This window comes from Caloenas nicobarica, chromosome 34, assembly GCF_036013445.1.
Source record: "Caloenas nicobarica isolate bCalNic1 chromosome 34, bCalNic1.hap1, whole genome shotgun sequence".
Lineage (NCBI taxonomy): Eukaryota > Metazoa > Chordata > Aves > Columbiformes > Columbidae > Caloenas > Caloenas nicobarica.
In genome coordinates, this window is record NC_088278.1 from 2,272,162 (window position 1) to 2,290,124 (window position 17,963).

The 17,963-nt window shown below is 52.0% G+C and overlaps 1 protein-coding gene across 1 annotated transcript; it reads right to left on the reverse strand.

Moving 5' to 3' along the window:
• Positions 1 to 16,230: 16,230 nt before the first annotated feature.
• Positions 16,231 to 17,163, reverse strand: LOC136000647 (olfactory receptor 14J1-like). The gene has a single exon (XM_065654576.1). It carries the CDS (start codon positions 17,161 to 17,163, stop codon positions 16,231 to 16,233), a length of 933 nt encoding a protein of 310 aa, XP_065510648.1.
• Between the last annotated feature and the right edge of the window lie 800 nt (positions 17,164 to 17,963).

The following is a 17,963-nucleotide window of genomic DNA, read 5'->3' on the forward strand; positions in this document are numbered from 1 at the left end:
AGAAGGGACTGTCAGCATCTGTACCCGCAGGGCTGAGAAACTGAGTTTGAGAGGTTTGGCGTTTCTACAGCTCCTTCTCCCCTCCCACTCTGGGAAGTGTTGTTGGGTGTCAGAAACCCTCAGCATTTCTGCTGCACTCAGGGAGAACAGAGCGAGTCCTGCAAGACCAGAGGATGCCTGTGGGTCAGTGCAGAGTGAGGGCAGCTGCTCTGTCCCTCTGTCTTGCTCCAGCTGCCCTGGGCTGGCACCTTTCTGAGATGGAGGCTGATCACACTCCCATGTTACCCTGAAAAGCCACCAGGACTGCTGAGAGCAGAGGGACCCACCTCAGACCATGACATGTCCCACCCTTTCCCAAGGTCTCAGCACCCCACTTCTATTCCAGGACACACACGGCTCATTTCACAAACCCAGCAGCACTTCCTCCATCATAGCATCTCTGCACTTCTCTGTGGGGAATTCAGATAATGCTCATTCCCCAGCCCCACACACTGCATTGCCCACAGCCCCACAGGGCAGAGCAAAGCTGGGACACGTGTTCCCATGGACACAGCTGCAGGAAAGGACCCACAAGATCAGGCTGTGACTCTGCAGCTGAAACTCCCATCCCCAGAGAGCCTGACAGCAAGAACCAGATCACAACAGCAGTGACCCAGAGCAGTGGAGCAAGAAGGAAACTGCGGTGAGGGTGGGTGTGAGAGCGGCCAGGGCAGAGGCAGCCGGGCACTCAGACAGCGTCACCCTTCCCCAGCTGTGCAGCCACCTCCCACACACCAGCATTGCCGGGCAGCTGCTCTCAGCCCCTGTGCTCTGCAGAGGGAACTGGAGCTCTGGCTGCACAGGAGCTGCTTCATGCCTTGGAGCCCCCGGCCCTGAGGGCAGAGGCTTTGCTGGGTGGGAGAGGAGGCGAGGGGGCTGCTCACAGGAGGGATCTGCACTGCAGGGGTCATACAAAGATTTCTGAATTCTCCCTCCCACAACATTTCTGGTTTTGGTTTCTTCTTCCCTTATCACATCTCTGCTGTGTGGAGATTCTCCCCATGGGAGGTGTTTCCCTGTCCATGTCTCTTCCCTGTCAGTGCTCACAGATCATCCCACCCTCTGTGCCCTCAGGCTGGCCCTACAGATCCTGCCTGTTCACAGGGCACTGCCTGGGGGCATCTTCCTGTTTGCAGACTGGGGAAAAGGACAGGTCAGAGTAAGACTGACAGGTACAGCCAATGTGATGCTGGTGCTGTGCAGAGGCAGAGCAGCAGCTGAAGGCATGTTATGAGGCTTCTGGCAGATGTGATGATTAATCGGAGTTGCAGTTCAGGAGTCACAGTGACTTGTTTAAGCATGAGAGCTCATCTTCAATTTTTCCTTTCCTGCACCCCCCAACCCTTGGGATAGGAAACTGAAAAGGCAGGCTCAGGAAAGCTCCCTATCTGTCTGCTAATCCTTGCATTGATCTTCTGCTTGAGGCATCCACTTGGAAAAATCCTGGGGGTGATCTGGAGCTGTGAGGAGCCCTGACCCACACAGCACCCTCTCCACAGCACAAGCACCTTTCCTGCCCTGATAAGGGTCGCTCCTTCCCCCAACAGCTTCTCCCCACAGCCCCGTGGGGATCTCCCCGGGCAGGCTGAGCGCTGACCCTGGCAGGCGGCAGAGTCCCTGCCCCGGCACAGCCCTGGGGTGCAGGGACCCTGCTCTGCAGGACAGCCCTGGGCACCCCTGGGTGCTCACCCAGCTTCACAGCTGTTCAACATTGCCTGCCAAGAGCCTCCTCCTCACAGATCCCACAAGCTGTGCCTGTGCTAACTTGAGGAGATGCCTCCAGGAGCTACAGCTGCATTGCCCTGCACCCAGAGACTTACCATGGCAAGGGCTGCAAAGATTTCTCCTCCAGTGAGCTCTCAGTCATCCTCCCCATCCTGACCACCTTTCATCTCTCTGCCTTGCTCGTCTCCCTGAGATCCCCAGGCAGAGCCCTCAGCCCTGCTGCGCTTTGCAGAGGAGCTGCTCCTGGGCAGAGCTGTCTCTCTGCAGCGCTGCCGCTTGCCATGAGCTCCCTCTGTCCCAGGAGCCCAGCCCAGCTCAGCAGCACAGGAGCAGCCCAAGGCACTTTAATGACCCCTCTGGTGGGTTTGCTGCTGAGTCCATGAACAACAGACCCTGGAGGAAGTTGAATAAAACCTCTCAAGAAGTCCAAGTCAGATTCAAACTCCAAAGTTTCTTGTTATGTTAAAGGGTCCCACTGAGGAACACTACTGAGGAAATGACTCCAGGATCTGGTTAGAGAAGAAGACCGAAGGCAGAGATGGCAGGTCAGGAAAAGCAAGGTGAAATTCTCTCTGATGCTGAATAAACCTGGATGTGTTTCATTAATCAAAGGGCCAAGCCCTGACCCCCAGCCCTGGGAAGGCAGATCCTGTCCCTCCCACGTTGCCCAGGGCCCTTCCTGGGACAGTGCGATGTGGGGCTGTGCAAGGCCAAGGGCAGGACTATGGTCCCACACCTCCCAGGTTCCTGGCTGGGGACAAGGAGGCCATGAGGCCCCTGTGCTGTAAGGACAAGGTGTCTCCTCACAGGCATCAGAGCTGGAGACAACAGCCACAGCCAAGGGGAGAAGGAGCTCATGTCTGTTGGGGGCTTTCAGCCTCTTTACATCCCTTGATGATCTCCACAACAGCCTGTCCTATGCTGTGGCATCCCCTGCACCTCTTTCCTGCAGGCTGGAGACATCCCCCCTGCTGCCCACCTTGCTCTTGTCTGAGCATCTTCCTTCCTTTGCTGATCTCTCTCCATCCTCCCCAGCTGTTCCTTGTAGCACAAAGCCTTGGGCTGATGCAGACTGCCTCTGGGTGACCTGCTCCACCACAGCACTGCCCTTCCACTCACATTCCTTGCTGCTCATGTCCAGCCTGGACCTCCCCAGCTGCACTGTGTGCCATTATTTCTTTCTCATGCTCTTTCCCACTATGAAGAAAATCTCCACCATCTCTGAAACCACCCTTCCAGCACTCTCAGGCTCCTCCTACCCTGCTGCAGCCTCCCCAGCGCTGCTGGGCCAGAGCAGCCCAGGTCACTCAGCATCCCACGCCATGTGCACAAGGTCCTGACCCCTGCCTTGGCAGAGCCCTGCACTCTCCAGTTCCTCCCTGCTTCTCCAAACTGGGAGCCGCACACTGGCACACACCCATGTGTGTGGGGTCACACCAGTGCTGAACCGAATGGGATGAGAACTCCAGGTGTCTGGGTGCCCACGCTCCTCCTCATGCAGCCCCGTGTGCAGCTGCCTTGTTCATGGTGAGCGTGCAGCACGGGCTTGTGTGGCGGCCCTTGTAGTGCCCAGGCCCTTCTCCTCAGGGTCCCTGCTCAGCGTGTCAGGTCCTGCTCTGTCCTGATGGATGGGGTTATTCTCCTGCCCCGATACAGAACTGGCCGCTTCTCCTTTTGAAACTTAGGAGATTCCTGATGGTGGAACCCCAAAGTTTCTCCAGGTCTGGACTCTCCCTGGACTGCTGCAGCCGCATTCCCTCCAATTCCAGCCAGGACAGGGACCGCTCGCCCGGGGAGCCCCCGGTGCCCCCTAAAGAAAAGGGGCCTCAGCCTCCAGGACTCTCCTGAGCCCAGAAAGTGGCCACTAAAATGGCAGCAGTAGCAGGGTTCCATCCAGAGTTTATTCAAGAAAAAGGAAATAACTTCCAATTTCCCTAGCACAGTCTTTCAGTGCTGCTTTCTCATCCTTATCCTGGTGCCTCTCCCTGACTGCTGTGCCCCACTTTCGGTGGCACCAGATTGTTGGGGGGCATGGCCATGTACCCCCACAGCCCCAGGGCTTTGTCATTGGTGCCCTCACTCACAAGGGAAAACCCATCTGGTCACTCCCCACATAAAGGAGCTCCATACATCCAAGCAACTTCTTCACTCTGAGGGAATCCCACTGCTGACCCTTCCAGCCCGTCTCTCCTGAAAAGCCTGTACCCAGCCATTGCAGCACCCCAAGCTGTGTGACTTGTCCCACCACGCCTGGCGGTGACTCCATGGGTGTCAAACAGCACAGGCTGCAGCTTGTCCTGGCTGTGCCCTTGGCTCAGGGCATCAGTGCACAGTTGGGCTGTGGCACCTCAGCTGTAGCACCCGGCCAAGCTCTGATCGTTCTCGGGAAATCTGGTTGGTCTCAAGAATCCAGGTCCCCATGTGTGCAAATGTTTGACTTCAGAGCAGAGCAATGTCACAGTGGTTGGCAGATGGAAAGTTAGGGCTGAAATTGGGCAACAGGAGAGTGAGCAAGCCCTGCTGTCCCCAAGGCCAGAGAGAAACAGGGCTGGGAATGACAGACCTGGAAGGAAACGTGTGTTTTGTCAGTGGCGTCTCTGCTGCCCCTGAGGTACTTGGGCAGACGTGTCACTGATCTCTAGGAATTGCAAGGTGCTGCCGACAGGCCCAATGTGACAGTGGTTTGTCTGTTCCTTGATTATGTTATCAAGGAGTTGAGAACAGGTTTGGTGAAAGGAAAAAAAGGAGATTTGGAAGTGTTGCTATACGCATGGATACCGCGGTGTGAAGCGCTTCCTATTCATGGGCTGCCCTACATCTACTGGATAGAGAAGGGACAGATCTTGCGATGCTTCAGAGGTGGGAATGAGTTTCTTGCACAAAGGCACCGAATCTGTCTGCAGTGCTGTCTGGGGTGTCTGTCCCACACTCACTGTGGATGGGGATGGCTGCCCTGGACAGGACCATCACTGTCCCTGCCCAGTGCATGTAGGGGTGTGCGAGAGCATTGGCACCTCACGTAACACTGCAGACCTGTAACTGGCATTAAAGGGAATAACCGCCCTGAATTTGATTTGTCAATAGAATTATAGAAAAATTTCAGCTGGAAGAGACCCTCAGGATCATCGAGTCCAACCATAACCCAACTCTAGCACTAAACCATGTCCCTAAGAAACCCAATTAAATGTCTTCTAAACACCTCCAGGAATGGTGACTCCAGCACTTCCCTGGGCAGCCTGTTCCACTGCTTCACAACTTTTTCCATGAAGAAATGCCTCCTAATATCCAACCTGAACCTTCCCTGGCACAACTTGAGACTATTTCCTCTCATCCTATCACTTGCTGCTTGGGAGAAGAGAGCAACACCCACCACGCTACAACCTCCTGTCAGGTAGTTGTAGAGACCGATAAGGTCTCCCCTCAGTCTCTTTTTTTCCAGGCTAAACAGCCTCAGGTCCCTCAGCTGCTCCTCATAAGACTTGTGATCCAGGCCTGTCACGGTCCATTCGGTGATGGACTCGTGATGATCTTGAAGTGCAAAATTAAGGCAATCAAAAAGCCAAGAGGTTGTAATTCAATCATCAATATTTCTTTATTTATTTTGCCCGTAAAGCAGCACGTGATAGAGAGAGTGGAGAAAAAGGAAAGAAAAGAAAGGGGGAAAAAAAAGGGTTGGCTACCACTATGAGATCCAAAGGCGTCCCTATGGTCTCAGGTGCTGTGAGAATAGTCCTGCCGGTTCTCCATTGTGATCCGCGATCCTTTGGTGGGTAGAGCTCAGCGATGTCCCGTCGGGAATCGTTTTTCATGCTTCTTCACCCCGCTTCGCTCCCATGGATTGAGGCCAATCTCTGCCTTTGTTTCGCAATCCAGGCTGAACTGCGCAGGCCTGAAGAGTCCCCGCTTCGCTTGCCAGAACCCGTCTGTGCCTGCATCGCCTCGGTTCAGGGGTCTCTTACTGGTCCATTGGGTGACCTCAAGACCTTCGTCAAGCCTCTGCGCATGCTCTTCTTCACTGGCCTTAGTAGCAGGGAGGAGGTGGGGGCAAGTTTGGCTGAGGCAGCAGGTGAAAATCCATCTTCTGGACAGCAGCTATAGTCCCCAGGTGGGAGAGACCTGTAGAACACAATTCCTTTTAGGAGGTGGGGGCAAGTCTGGCTGCGGCAGCAGGTGGAATCCGTACAGCAGCCATTGTTACCTGTAGCCCCTGGGTCAGAGAGACCTGTATAACAGAACCTTTTTCGTCAGGCCTCTCTCCAAGTCATTGTCCAATTCTTTCTATCAGGGCATCTGTTCTCCAAGTCCCTGATGGTGATGTTCAGGCAAATACTGTTCTTCGGACCGACTCTTATACCTTCCAATCCCTGATTTCTGTGATTCTGTGAGATGGAGAGGCCAGGAGAGGGAGATGTGAGGAGATGGATGGGTGAGGAGATAGACACACCAAGAGAGGGAGGGTCGGGTGGGTGGTGGGTGAGGAGATGGGGATGGACAGATGGACAGAGACACGAGGTGATGGAGACACCAGGAGATGGAGATGGAGGGACCAGGAGGTGGGTGAGAAGATGGGGATGGACAGATGGACAGATGAGGGTGGAGACACCAGGAGATGGAGAATGAGGGTCAGGTGGGTGGTGGGATGAGGAGATGGAGGGATGGCCATGTGGAGGGACAGATGGATGGACAGATGGATGATGGACAAGTAGACGCCGGCCAACTAGATGCCCCCTGCTGGGCCCTCCGCCCACTCACACATCTTGTTGGGTGACACCAACTTCCTGGTGGCCCCAAAATGGATCCAGATGAACTTCCTGGGAGAGCAGCAGTGGCCACTGCCCCTGGCAGGCCCCACCCACAGACCCCACCCCACCCCACCCCCTCCACTCACCAATCAGGAGGAGTTCGCGTGAGATGTTAGGGTCTTGTGTTTTCCATCCTCCAGATGAAGCTGGATGAAGTTGGGAAGATGTTTGGGGGTCTCAGTTGGGGTTCAACATCCTCCAGGTGGGACAAAGTTGGGGAGATCTTGGAGTCTTGGAGTTCAACGTTGTCAGCGTGAGGTGGGAGAACATTGAGGGAGATGGTTTATGTCTTGGGTTCTCCATCCTTCCAGGGGAAGAGTGATGAATTTGGGGAGATGTTTGCGGGTCTTGGTTGGGGTTCAACATCCTCCGGGTGGGACAACACTGAGGGAGATGTTGGGGGTCTTGGAGATCTCCACCGGCTAGATGAGGAGAGATGAAGTTGGGGGAGATGGTTGGGTCTTGGATACTCCATCCCCCAGGTGGGACAACACTGCGGGAGATGTTTTGGAGTCCTGGGTTCTCCACATTCCAGATGAGGTAGGACAAAGTTGGCAAAGATGTTTGGAGTCTTGGTTGGGGTTCAACATCCTCCAGGTGAAGAAGGCATGAAGTTGGGGAGGTGTTTGGGGTCTTGGGGTTCAATATCCTCCAGGTGGGACAAAATTGAGTGAGATGTTGGGGTTCAATATCCTCTGGATGACGTGGGACAACACTGCGGGAGATGTTTGGTGTCTTGGGGTTCTCCACCCTCTAGATGAGGTGGGACAATGTTGGAGAGATGTTTGGGGTCTTGGTTGGGGTTCAACATCCTCCATATGAGGTGGGGTGAATTTGGGGAGATGACTGGGGTCTTGGGATTCTCCACTGGCTAGATGAGGTGGGACAAAGTTGGAGAGGTGTTTGGGGTCTTGGGTTCACTATTCCCCAGATGGGACAACATTGGAGGAGATGTTTGGTCTCAGCTGGAGTTCAACCTCCTCCGGGTGAGGTGGGGTGAAGTTGGGGGAGATGTTTGGTCTTGGGTTCCAACATCCTCTAGATGAGGTGCGGTGAAGTTAGGGAGATGGTTGGGGCTGAACATCCCCAGGTGAGGAGGGGGTAAGTTTGGGGAGAAGTTTTGAGGTCTTGGAGTTCAATACTCTCCACATAAGGTGGGACGAAGTTGGGGGAGATGTTGAGGTTCTGGTTGGCCCAAGGGGTCCAGACATGGGACATCGGGGCCTGGGTGGCACAATGGAGCTGGAGATGGGACATTATAAGACTTGGTGTCCCCAAAGTGTCCACGAATAGGACATCCTGAGTCTTGATGGCTTCACAGGGTCCAGGGATGTGACATCTTGGCCTGGGTGGCCCAAAGTGTCCGGGGATGGGATATTCTAGGTCTCGTTGGCCTAAGGGGTCCAGGGGTGGGACATCCTGCTCTGCGTAGCCCAGAGGATACAGGGATGGGAAATTTTGGCTCTTGATGGCCCAAGGAGGCTGGAGATGGGACAATTTGAGTCCAGGGATGAGATATCCTGGGTCTGGGTGGCCCAGGTGGTCCAGGGATGGGACATCTTGGTCTAGGTGTCCCAAGATGGTTGGACACGGGACATCCTGATCTCGGTAGCCGAAAGGGTCCAGAGACGGGATATCGTGGGTCTTGATGTCCTCACAGTGTCCAGGGATGGGACATCTAGGCCTGGATGTCCCAAAGTGTCCAGGGATGGGACAGATTAGGTCTTGGTGGCCCAAAGTGTCCAGGGATGGGACATCCTGGCCTGGGTGGTCCATGAGTTTGTCGCGATTGAGAGACGGGGACGCAGCTTGATGCAAGCAAGATGTCCGATTTATTGAACTAACACACATACATTTATATGTTCTAAGTTAAGCGTGTCTTAAGGTGATTGGCTAATCACTCTAACACATGCGCAAGACTAGCAAGACTACTTAAACAAAGTTTGTTGATTAGGTGATGTTCCCGCGACTATCAGTAGCCACCTTTGGTCATGTGTTGTCCTTTGTCCTAGGGCGTAGGCGTTTGCTGATAACCACAAGTTCTTTGTTCCTGGGCCTTGTCCGGGCATGTTGTGTTCCATGTCTATTGCAACACTCGATTAGCATACAGGCCTCAGGCCCAGGCAACAGCTCTCGCTAACCCACATCTCCCCCTTTCTGTTTTAATTAACATTCTGGCTATCCCAAGGTCGATGACCAACTAACTCAAGAACATCTTCTCTAACTAACATTTCCATACTAGGGGTTTTCAGGGTTCCCTATTGATTTTTGCAAACATTTTAATATACATGGAATTACTATCAACAACACACAAATCATTAGAAGGATAGAAAGCCCTTGTTTAAACAAATCTTTCATCCATCCCGAAATACCCTAGGATGCTAGCCACCCATCGAACCCGTCCACTTCTTTTATCTTATGGAGTTGTTCTCGCAACTCTGCAATTCGCTGGTGGATACTTCTGGAGTGGTCAGATAAATTATCTACTTTTTGCCACTCTTTTTCAAGACAATAATGACACCAACGTCCCACCGTGTGGCGGTTCAGCCACTGTGATTTACCACAGTTAGCACAAATCCTGCAGATCCATGGGTAACAATTTGTACACTGGGGGCATTTAAGCTCCCATTTAGTAGCTTCTAAAACAGAGTTCATTCGAGGGCGGTGTCCTCTTCACCGGGCGTAGAATCTGGATTCAAGATGTCGTCAGAGGGCTGCTGCTGTAGTGCCTCTCGAAAGGGCCTCACATTTTTCGCTGGGATCCAACGGGGGCCTCTTTCTGTGGAGACACAAGCATAGCCTCTACCCCATGTAACGAGGGGATAGGGTCCCATTACTTTACCTGTTTCAGGGTCCCGAATTAGCACCGGTGGCTTGATTCTGGGTTCCAAGAGGGTGTTTGTACTAAAATGTCGAACTATGGGAGGATTACTGTCCAACAGAGAACAATTCAAAAAATTAAAGACATATAAGGCTTTCTGTAATCGCTCTTCTGGAGTAGCAGTCCCTACTACTCCCCCTTTTTGTTTTTGTAACAAACACTTGAGGGATTGGTGCGAGCGCTCTATTAGGGATTGGCCTGTGGGGGAGTGAGGAATGCCGGTGGTGTGTGAGATTCCCCAAGAATTTAAAAAGGAATTTATTGATGAAGAGACATAGGCAGGGCCATTGTCAGTTTTAATCTGTGAGGGTATTCCTAAAGTGGCAAAGGCTCGTGTCAGGTGCCTTTGAACATCTCGCGCTCTTTCTCCTGCATGACAAGAGGCAAACAATGCACCCGAAAAGGTGTCGATAGAAGAATGTATATACTTCAAACAACCAAATTCAGGAAAATGCGTAACGTCTGTTTGCCAAAGCTGGAGACTCTGTAACCCTCTTGGGTTAACTCCTCCGGCAACGGATATAAAAGAATGTCTTTGGCAATCAGGACACACGGCAACAATATTTTTTGCCTGCTGCGTGGTGAGGTTAAATTGTCGTTTTAAACCTCCAGCATTTTGATGAAAAAAGGAATGGCTAAGTCGAGCTTGTGCCACACGATCAGGTAATACCTGCACGGGTAGCGTAAGCATATCAGCCTGTCGGTTTCCCTCGGCCATAAACCCAGGTAAAGAGGTATGGGATCTAATATGCATAATAAAATAGGAATGATGGTGAGAATCTAAGAGAAAGACAAGCTCCTGTAGCAAGGTAAACAAGACTGCATGAGAAACATCACGGAGCACTGAGGCTTCTGCTCGTTGAACAATTCCTGCAACATAAGCAGAATCAGTAATTACATTGAGAGGGATAGACCATTTCCGGAAGGCGCGAACCACGGCTGACAATTCTGCTATTTGAGGAGAGCCCTGTACAGTTTCTACATCAGAGTCCCAATGTCCAGACTTATTGTCCCACCAAAGGATAACGGACTTGTGGGTTCTACCCGATCCATCTGTGAAAACAGTAAAGGCCTGTAGAGGCTGATCGCTTCTTTTTGGCATCGGCAGAAGGTGAAAATCAGCGTGTAACAGTTTATGAGAAGGTGGATGCGAAGTAAGTTGGCCCGTATAATTGACTAGAGCTGTCCCTAATGCGTCCGATTGTTGTAATAGCCATTGCAAATAAACAGCTGTTACTGGTAGACAGATAAGGGTAAAGTCTGTTCCTGCTAAAGTCAACAGTCTTTGTCGAGCTTTGACGACAAGGGATGCAAACATTTCATGCTGTGTCGAAATAGTTTTTGTGGCTTGGTTGGGTAAAAAAATCCATTCAATAATCAGCAAAGGGTCCGGTTTCTGGCTATCCCACTGAAAGATCAGCGCATGAGGTTGCCGTGAAGGATTCAAAATGATGAGTTGAAAAGGTAACTCAGGTGCCCATCGATGCGCTTGTCTGTTGGTAATTGCCATGGCAACTTTCTGTAGGGCGTTAACAGCCTCAGGATTAAGATTCCGTGGGGCACAGAGATCTGAGCCTCCTTTGAGCATTTCAAATAATGGGCTTAGGTCTGCATTAGTAATGCCAAGCAAGGGTCTAACCCAATTGATTGTTCCTAGCAGTTTTTGTACATCATGTAAGTTTTTTACCTCTGTGGCTATTTGTAAAGGCTGAGGAACAACAGTTTGGGCTCGTATGCGCCACCCTAAGTACTTCCACGTTGGCGTCCGTTGTACTTTTTCTAGGGCAATACAGAGGTTTGCCGATTTAATGGCAACCATGACAAGGGCTACGGCTTCCTCCATGACTTCATGGTGTTCTGCTGCTACTAGAATGTCGTCCATATAATGGTACAGTAAGACATGGCGCATCATGGTTCTAATTGGACTAAGTATCTTAGCTACATACCATTGACATATTGCGGGACTGTTTTTCATTCCTTGTGGCAGCACAACCCAGTGGTACCTTTGTAATGGGGCTTGCATGTTGACGCTTGGTACAGAAAAGGCAAATTTAGGGGCATCATCTGGATGCAAGGGAATATTAAAAAAGCAATCTCTAAGGTCAATGACCGTTAAATGCCAATCACGAGGAATCATAGTAGGTGATGGAAGTCCTGGTTGTAGGGCTCCCATGCTTTCCATAGCGTCATTAATTTTCCGGAGGTCATGGAGCAGGCGCCACTTGCCAGTGTGTTTTTTGATAACAAAAACCGGTGAATTCCAGGGGCTGTTAGAAGACACAATATGTCCCTTCGATAGTTGTTCTGCAACTAGTTCTTGGAGGGCGTGAAGTTTTTCTATAGGTAGGGACCATTGATCGACCCAAACAGGGGTTTCAATTTTCCAGATTAATTTTAGGGTCTCACGCCCCTCAATGGCCCCACCTAAAAATGTGCCTGGGTAGTTTGAAGAGACATACCCCATTGGGATAACACGTCACGCCCCCACAAAACCATGGGGACAGGTAAAACAAACGGTTTGACAGATGCTGTCTGGCCGCTTGCATCCTGTATCTGAATTAGTTCTAAGCTCTGTCGACTAGCTCCATATCCCCCTATCCCAGCTAACGCTTGGGAAACATCTGCTAGGGGCCATTGGAGAGGCCATTTGGCTTGAGAAATGACAGTAACATCCACACCCGTGTCAATAATTCCGCACAGTACAACCCGTTGATTCCCACGAATAAGAGTACATCGACATGTGGGGCGTTTCTGCGTGATAGATTGGACCCATAAAATCTGCGGTTCTCCTGTGGAGCCAAAAGCTCCTTGCCTCTGTGGCATTAACTGGTCACTAGGCAGAGAATTATCAACTTTGGGCATTAAAACTAGTTGTGCAATCCGACTTCCCTTTGGTATAATACAAGGAGGAAACGGAGTCCAAGCCATGATTTTAATCTCTTGAGAACTGTCAGCATCTATTACCCCAGGTAATACAAAAAGCCCTGATAGCGTCGTAGACGACCTTCCTAACAACAATGCCTGCGTTGCGGGTGGTAAAGGGCCGACAATACCCGTGGGCAACAGATGGACTGAGGAATCAAGTAGCGTTACTGCATAGGAGGTTGCCAGGTCCAAGCCGGCACTTCCTGCTGTTGCTGGGCAGAGGTCGGCAACGCTGCTGCCCCCCACCCCGCGCCCGCGGGGGTGCCATCCGCGGAGCTTGTGTCTGCACGCGCTGCGGCCCCGCGCTCTGTGACCGGTTTCCCTGTATCGGTCGTCCCTGAGAGTCATACTTGGACCGGCATTGATTAGCATAATGCCGTCCCTTCTGGCATTTAGGGCAGATCCCGGGTATCTGGGGACGCCTCCAAGCACTCGTAGCGAGGCAATCTTTCTTAAGGTGGCCCGGCTTCTCACAGCCATAACAGTTTCGGGGCGGTGGAGTGGGGTTAACTTGCCCACGCATGGCCGCGAACGCGGCAGCCATAACCTCAAATTTATGGTCCATGGTGCCGATCCTGTTACAGGCTTCCACCATCTCGATTAGGGTAGGATTCTGATTCGGGAGAGACCTTAAGAGTTTTTTGCAGTCAGCGTTAGCATTTTCTACGGCTAACTTAAGGAGTAGAATTTCTCGGGCTTCCGTATTATCAATCTGCCTTTCTAGGGCTTGTTTTAATCTATCTATAAACTGCATATACGGTTCACGAGGTTCTTGGGTTATAGTAGTAAATGCTTTCTGGGGTCTGCCTGAATCAGGAACTTTCAGCAGAGCCCTTTTCGCTTCCTCTCGGAGTGCTTCTAAAGCTTCTCGAGGGATATCCCTAGCTTGAGCGACAGGGTCCGAGAACCGTCCCGTCCCTGTAAGATGTTCTATGGTCAACGCAGCTAAAGCAGCATTAGCATGCCCCGTATACCCCAGCAAAATTGTTTGCAATCCTGTTCTCCATTGAGATTCCCACATCGTATACTGAGTCGGAGTCAATAACAACTGCGCAAGAGACTTCAGATCGTGTGGGGTCATAACATATGTGTCAAATACCGAAGACAAAAGACTCGCAAAATAGGGAGAGGATAGCCCGTGCTCGGTAACAGTACGGCGTAACTCTTTGATAACCGAGAAGGAGTGCTTCCCATTGGGCCCCCCCCCGCCCCCGATATATTACAGGAGCGACTATAGTTCTCGCTACTTCCAGCTCCCCTTCCTTCAACGCCTGGCGCTTAATTTCTCCCCAAACATCATGAGGGTCAGGGGGAAATAAGTCAGGCTCCTTCTCGGGGTCGATAGGCCCCGGATCAAAGGGATCACCTTCAGGGGGATACCCTGCGGCGCAAGCTAATGGTGGCGCAGAAGGCTTCACCCCATTAGCAGCATCGGGAGAGGTTACGGGACAGGCAGAGGGTAACTGGGAAGGCGCTGATTCTTCCTCGCAGGAGCCCCGTTGCATTTGCTCCTGTGCTTTCACAGTCTCAAAAACAGTTCTCCATCTAGGGAGCATACGTTGCGACTCTTCGTCCCCCGCCGTAGCCGCATCCCATAATTTAACCCCCACATCGTCCCAAAGCTCACGTGTAAAAATCGAAGAGGCAGTTACTGTGGGGATTTTCACCTGCACCCACTTGAGCATTAACTTAAGATCCTGCCCTGAGAGGGTCTTCTTCCCATGCTTTTTAAGCAACGCTTTCATTAGCTCATAAACGTCTCTCTCAGGGGAAGACGCTTGATTCCCCATTTCTTTAGTTTCCCGCAGCTCACCTCTCGTTCCAGATGGAGGGATTAAGTAGCCGGCCGGCTTATCCTGCTTCCTTTCAGCAGCTCATTCAACGTCCTGCGGGACTCGCGACCTGCCACCAGATAGGCGGTTCTTCATTCCTCGGCGGTCTCACCGTAGGCGATCACATCGGGGTCACCAATTTGTCGCGATTGAGAGACGGGGACGCAGCTTGATGCAAGCAAGATGTCCGATTTATTGAGCTAACACACATACATTTACATGTTCTAAGTTAAGCGTGTCTTAGGGTGACTGGCTAATCATTCTAGCACATGCGCAAGACTAGCAAGACTATTTAAACAATAGACTATTTAAACAGAGTTTGTTGATTAGGAGATGTTCCCGCGACTATCAGTCGGCCACCTGTGGTCACGGGTTATTCTTTGTCCTTGGGCGTAGGCGTTTGCTGATAACCACAAATTCCTTGTTCCTGGGCCTTGTCTGGGCACGCTGCGTTCCTTGTCTATTGCAACACTCGATTTTGCAACAAGCTAGCATACAGGCCTCAGGCCCAGGCAACAGCTCTCGCTAACCCACAGTTCTCATTGCTGCCCTTCTTGAAGACAGGTTTGACAACTGCCTTTTCCAAGGACCTCAGAACCCCTCTGATTGCTCTGGCAGGTTTCAGACCACAATTCAGACTCACAGGTAAGGATGACATAGCAGACAGGAGCACGTGAGATTGATCTGCCTGGGCCAGTGGGTTTTGTTCCTGGAGTCACACAGTGAAACGTCAGGTTCTGTCAGGTGTCCACATCTGAGCCGGCCTCGTGGACTCCTTATGCACCCAGGGATGTTCAGAGACAGAGTCTGTCCCTTTCGCACACAGAGGCAGGAGTCACAGTGTCACTCTGGCCTCCTGTTGTCACTCCCGAGGGATGGGAGGCACCTCAGCCCTGTGGTGTGTCACCCTGCTCTGCACTCATCTGAGATGTCCCACGTCATGAGGAATGGACACGGGGACCTCAGTTCAAGGAAGAACATCCCAGTGCTGCATTTGGGTGATTTCCTATGGGGTGTTCTTCCTACCATGAAGTGACCTCAAGACCTCACTGTGCCACAGGCCTTCATGGAACCTCAAGGAATAGTTGATAGTGTTTGTGCTCACTTGCGTTTATGTCACATCACATACATGATGTGTGTGCTCACATCTGATGTCTACAATGCAAACAGGGATTTCTGACCTACTCATTCCGTGTCCCTCTGTGGGTGAGAGGCCAGGGCTGGCAATGGTGGTTGTGAGGGGCCAGTCCATGACGATGTCCTGGGGCAGCTTCCACGGGGTGTCCAGTGCACAGGGGCACAGCCCAGCCCCTGCTCTGCTGGTCCTGCAGGTCTCTGGCAGGAGGCCTGGCTGTGAGAGGACACTGCTGTGTGCCCAGCCCTGCACACACACACTGTGCAGCTGTACACTGGTGTTTGCATCTGTGGCCACTTTCGTAGGCAAGTTTTTGAGAGAAGGTTTGTAAGAAGACCTAAGCCTTCCGGCACTGACCTGAGGAGATCACTCTTCTTTATAGAAGTACTGTTACAGAGGCCAGCTCTGTCACAGCAGTGCCCATGGCCTGTCCCTGCCTGCGCTCACAGGACTCACACACAGCAGGACGGTGACCAGACTGCCAGAGCACTCAGGCCTTGCACCAACACAAGGGATGAGAAGGAGAGTGTGGGAGTGGAACGAGAACAGCTCTGGAAGGCCAAGCGCTGGTGCTCCCTGGCAGGGCTGCCAGGCTGGACTCTTTTCCCCTCCTCCCATGCACACAGGAACTATCCCTGCAGCTCCAAAAGGCCTTGCAGGAAGGATATAATGAAAAACAAGTCACTACAGACACATTAATTTTGTTTAAAGGGAAAGAGAGCATGGCTCCTGATTTACACTAGTGGTTATGAAAGAAAAGCAGACAGAGAATTAGAAAGGGGATGACAACATTATCACAATAAAAAAACAATCAATAACATATTATACAGATGACAGGCTGTATCTCTAATTAGTTACATTACAATTCCTATTCAGAAGCAGATGGGCAGTTTATTGTTTCAGAAAACAGTAAGATATGAGTTTCCACAGGGCATCCTTGAGCTCCTGGTTCCTCATGCTGTAGATGAGGGGGTTCACTGCTGGAGGCACCACTGAGTACAGAACAGACACCACCAGGTCCAGGGATGGGGAGGAGATGGAGGGAGGCTTCAGGTAGGCAAACATAATGGTGCTGACAAACAGGGAGACCACGGCCAGGTGAGGGAGGCACGTGGAAAAGGCTTTGTGCCGTCCCTGCTCAGAGGGGATCCTCAGCACGGCCCTCAAGATCTGCACGTAGGACAGCACAATGAACACAAAACACATAAAAACTAAACAGGCACTAACCACAATAAGCCCAAGTTCCCTGAGGTAGGCATCTGAGCAGGAGAGCTTGAGGATCTGGGGGATTTCACAGAAGAACTGGTCCAGGGCATTGCCCTTGCACAGTGGCAGTGAAAATGTATTGGCCGTGTGCAGCAGAGCATGGAGAAACCCAGTGGCCCAGGCAGCTGCTGCCATGTGGACACAAGCTCTGCTGCCCAGGAGGGTCCCGTAGTGCAGGGGTTTGCAGATGGCAAGGTAGCGGTCGTAGGACATGATGGTGAGTATATAATACTCTGCTTCTATCAAGAATGTAAACAAAAAGAGCTGTACAGCACATCCTGTGTAGGAGATGGCCCTTGTGTCCCAGAGGGAGTTGGCCATGGATTTGGGGACAGTGATGGAGATGGAGCCCAGGTCGAGGAGGGCGAGGTTGAGCAGGAAGAAGTACATGGGGGTGTGGAGGTGCTGGTCACAGGCTATGGTGGTGATGATGAGGCCATTGCCCAGGAGGGCAGCCAGGTAGATGCCCAGGAAGAGCCAGAAGTGCAAGAGCTGCAGCTCCCATGTGTCTGCAAATGCCAGGAGGAGGAACTGGGTGATGGAGCTGCTGTTGGACATTTGCTGTCTCTGGACATGGGGCACTGTCACAAGAGGGAATAAAAGCGACACGTTAGGGGAGACTTCTCTAAGCAAAATCAAAGCCATTTCACATATGCCTTCCCCCTGCTCCACACCCCTTGTCCTTTTCCAGACCTTCCTTCGGGTCCGTGGCTGAGCCCTGGGTGGTGCTGGCTGGAGGTGCCGTGAGGAGCAGGGCCTGTGCCCGCTGGCTGCCCAGGAGTCAGCCCTGCTCTGCAGCAGGGGTCATGGAACGGGGGGCAGGGGACAGACCTGGGGTTCAGCTGTGTCAGATGGACCCGTTCCTGGTGCAGAAGGGACTGTCAGCATCTGCACTGTCACAGAGAATGGAACAGGATGGTAAAATGAAGTTAGAAATGCTTGGGGTTTTGACAGCTTCACAGAATCACAGAATATTAGGGATTGGAAGGGACCTTGAAAGATCCTCTAGTCCAATCATTCAACTCCCCTGGAGAGTGTTGTTGGGTGTCAGAAACCCTCAGCATTTCTGCTGCACTCAGGGAGAACAGAGCGAGTCCTGCGAGACCAGAGGATGCCTGTGGGTCAGTGCAGAGTGAGGGCAGCTGCTCTGTCCCTCTGTCTTGCTCCAGCTGCCCTGGGCTGGCACCTTGCTGAGATGGAGGCTGATCACACTGCCATGTTACCCTGAAAAGCCACCAGGCATTGCTGAGAGCAGAGGGATCCACCTCAGACCATGACATGTCTCACCCTCTCCTAAAGGTTGCAGCTCTCCACTTCTAGCCCAGGATACACACGGCTCATTTCACAAACTCAACAGC

Coding starts and splice junctions, on each gene's coding strand:
- LOC136000647 (XM_065654576.1), bottom strand. CDS start 17,163: ATGTCCAACAGCAGCTCCATCACCCAGTTCCTCCTCCTGGCATTTGCA.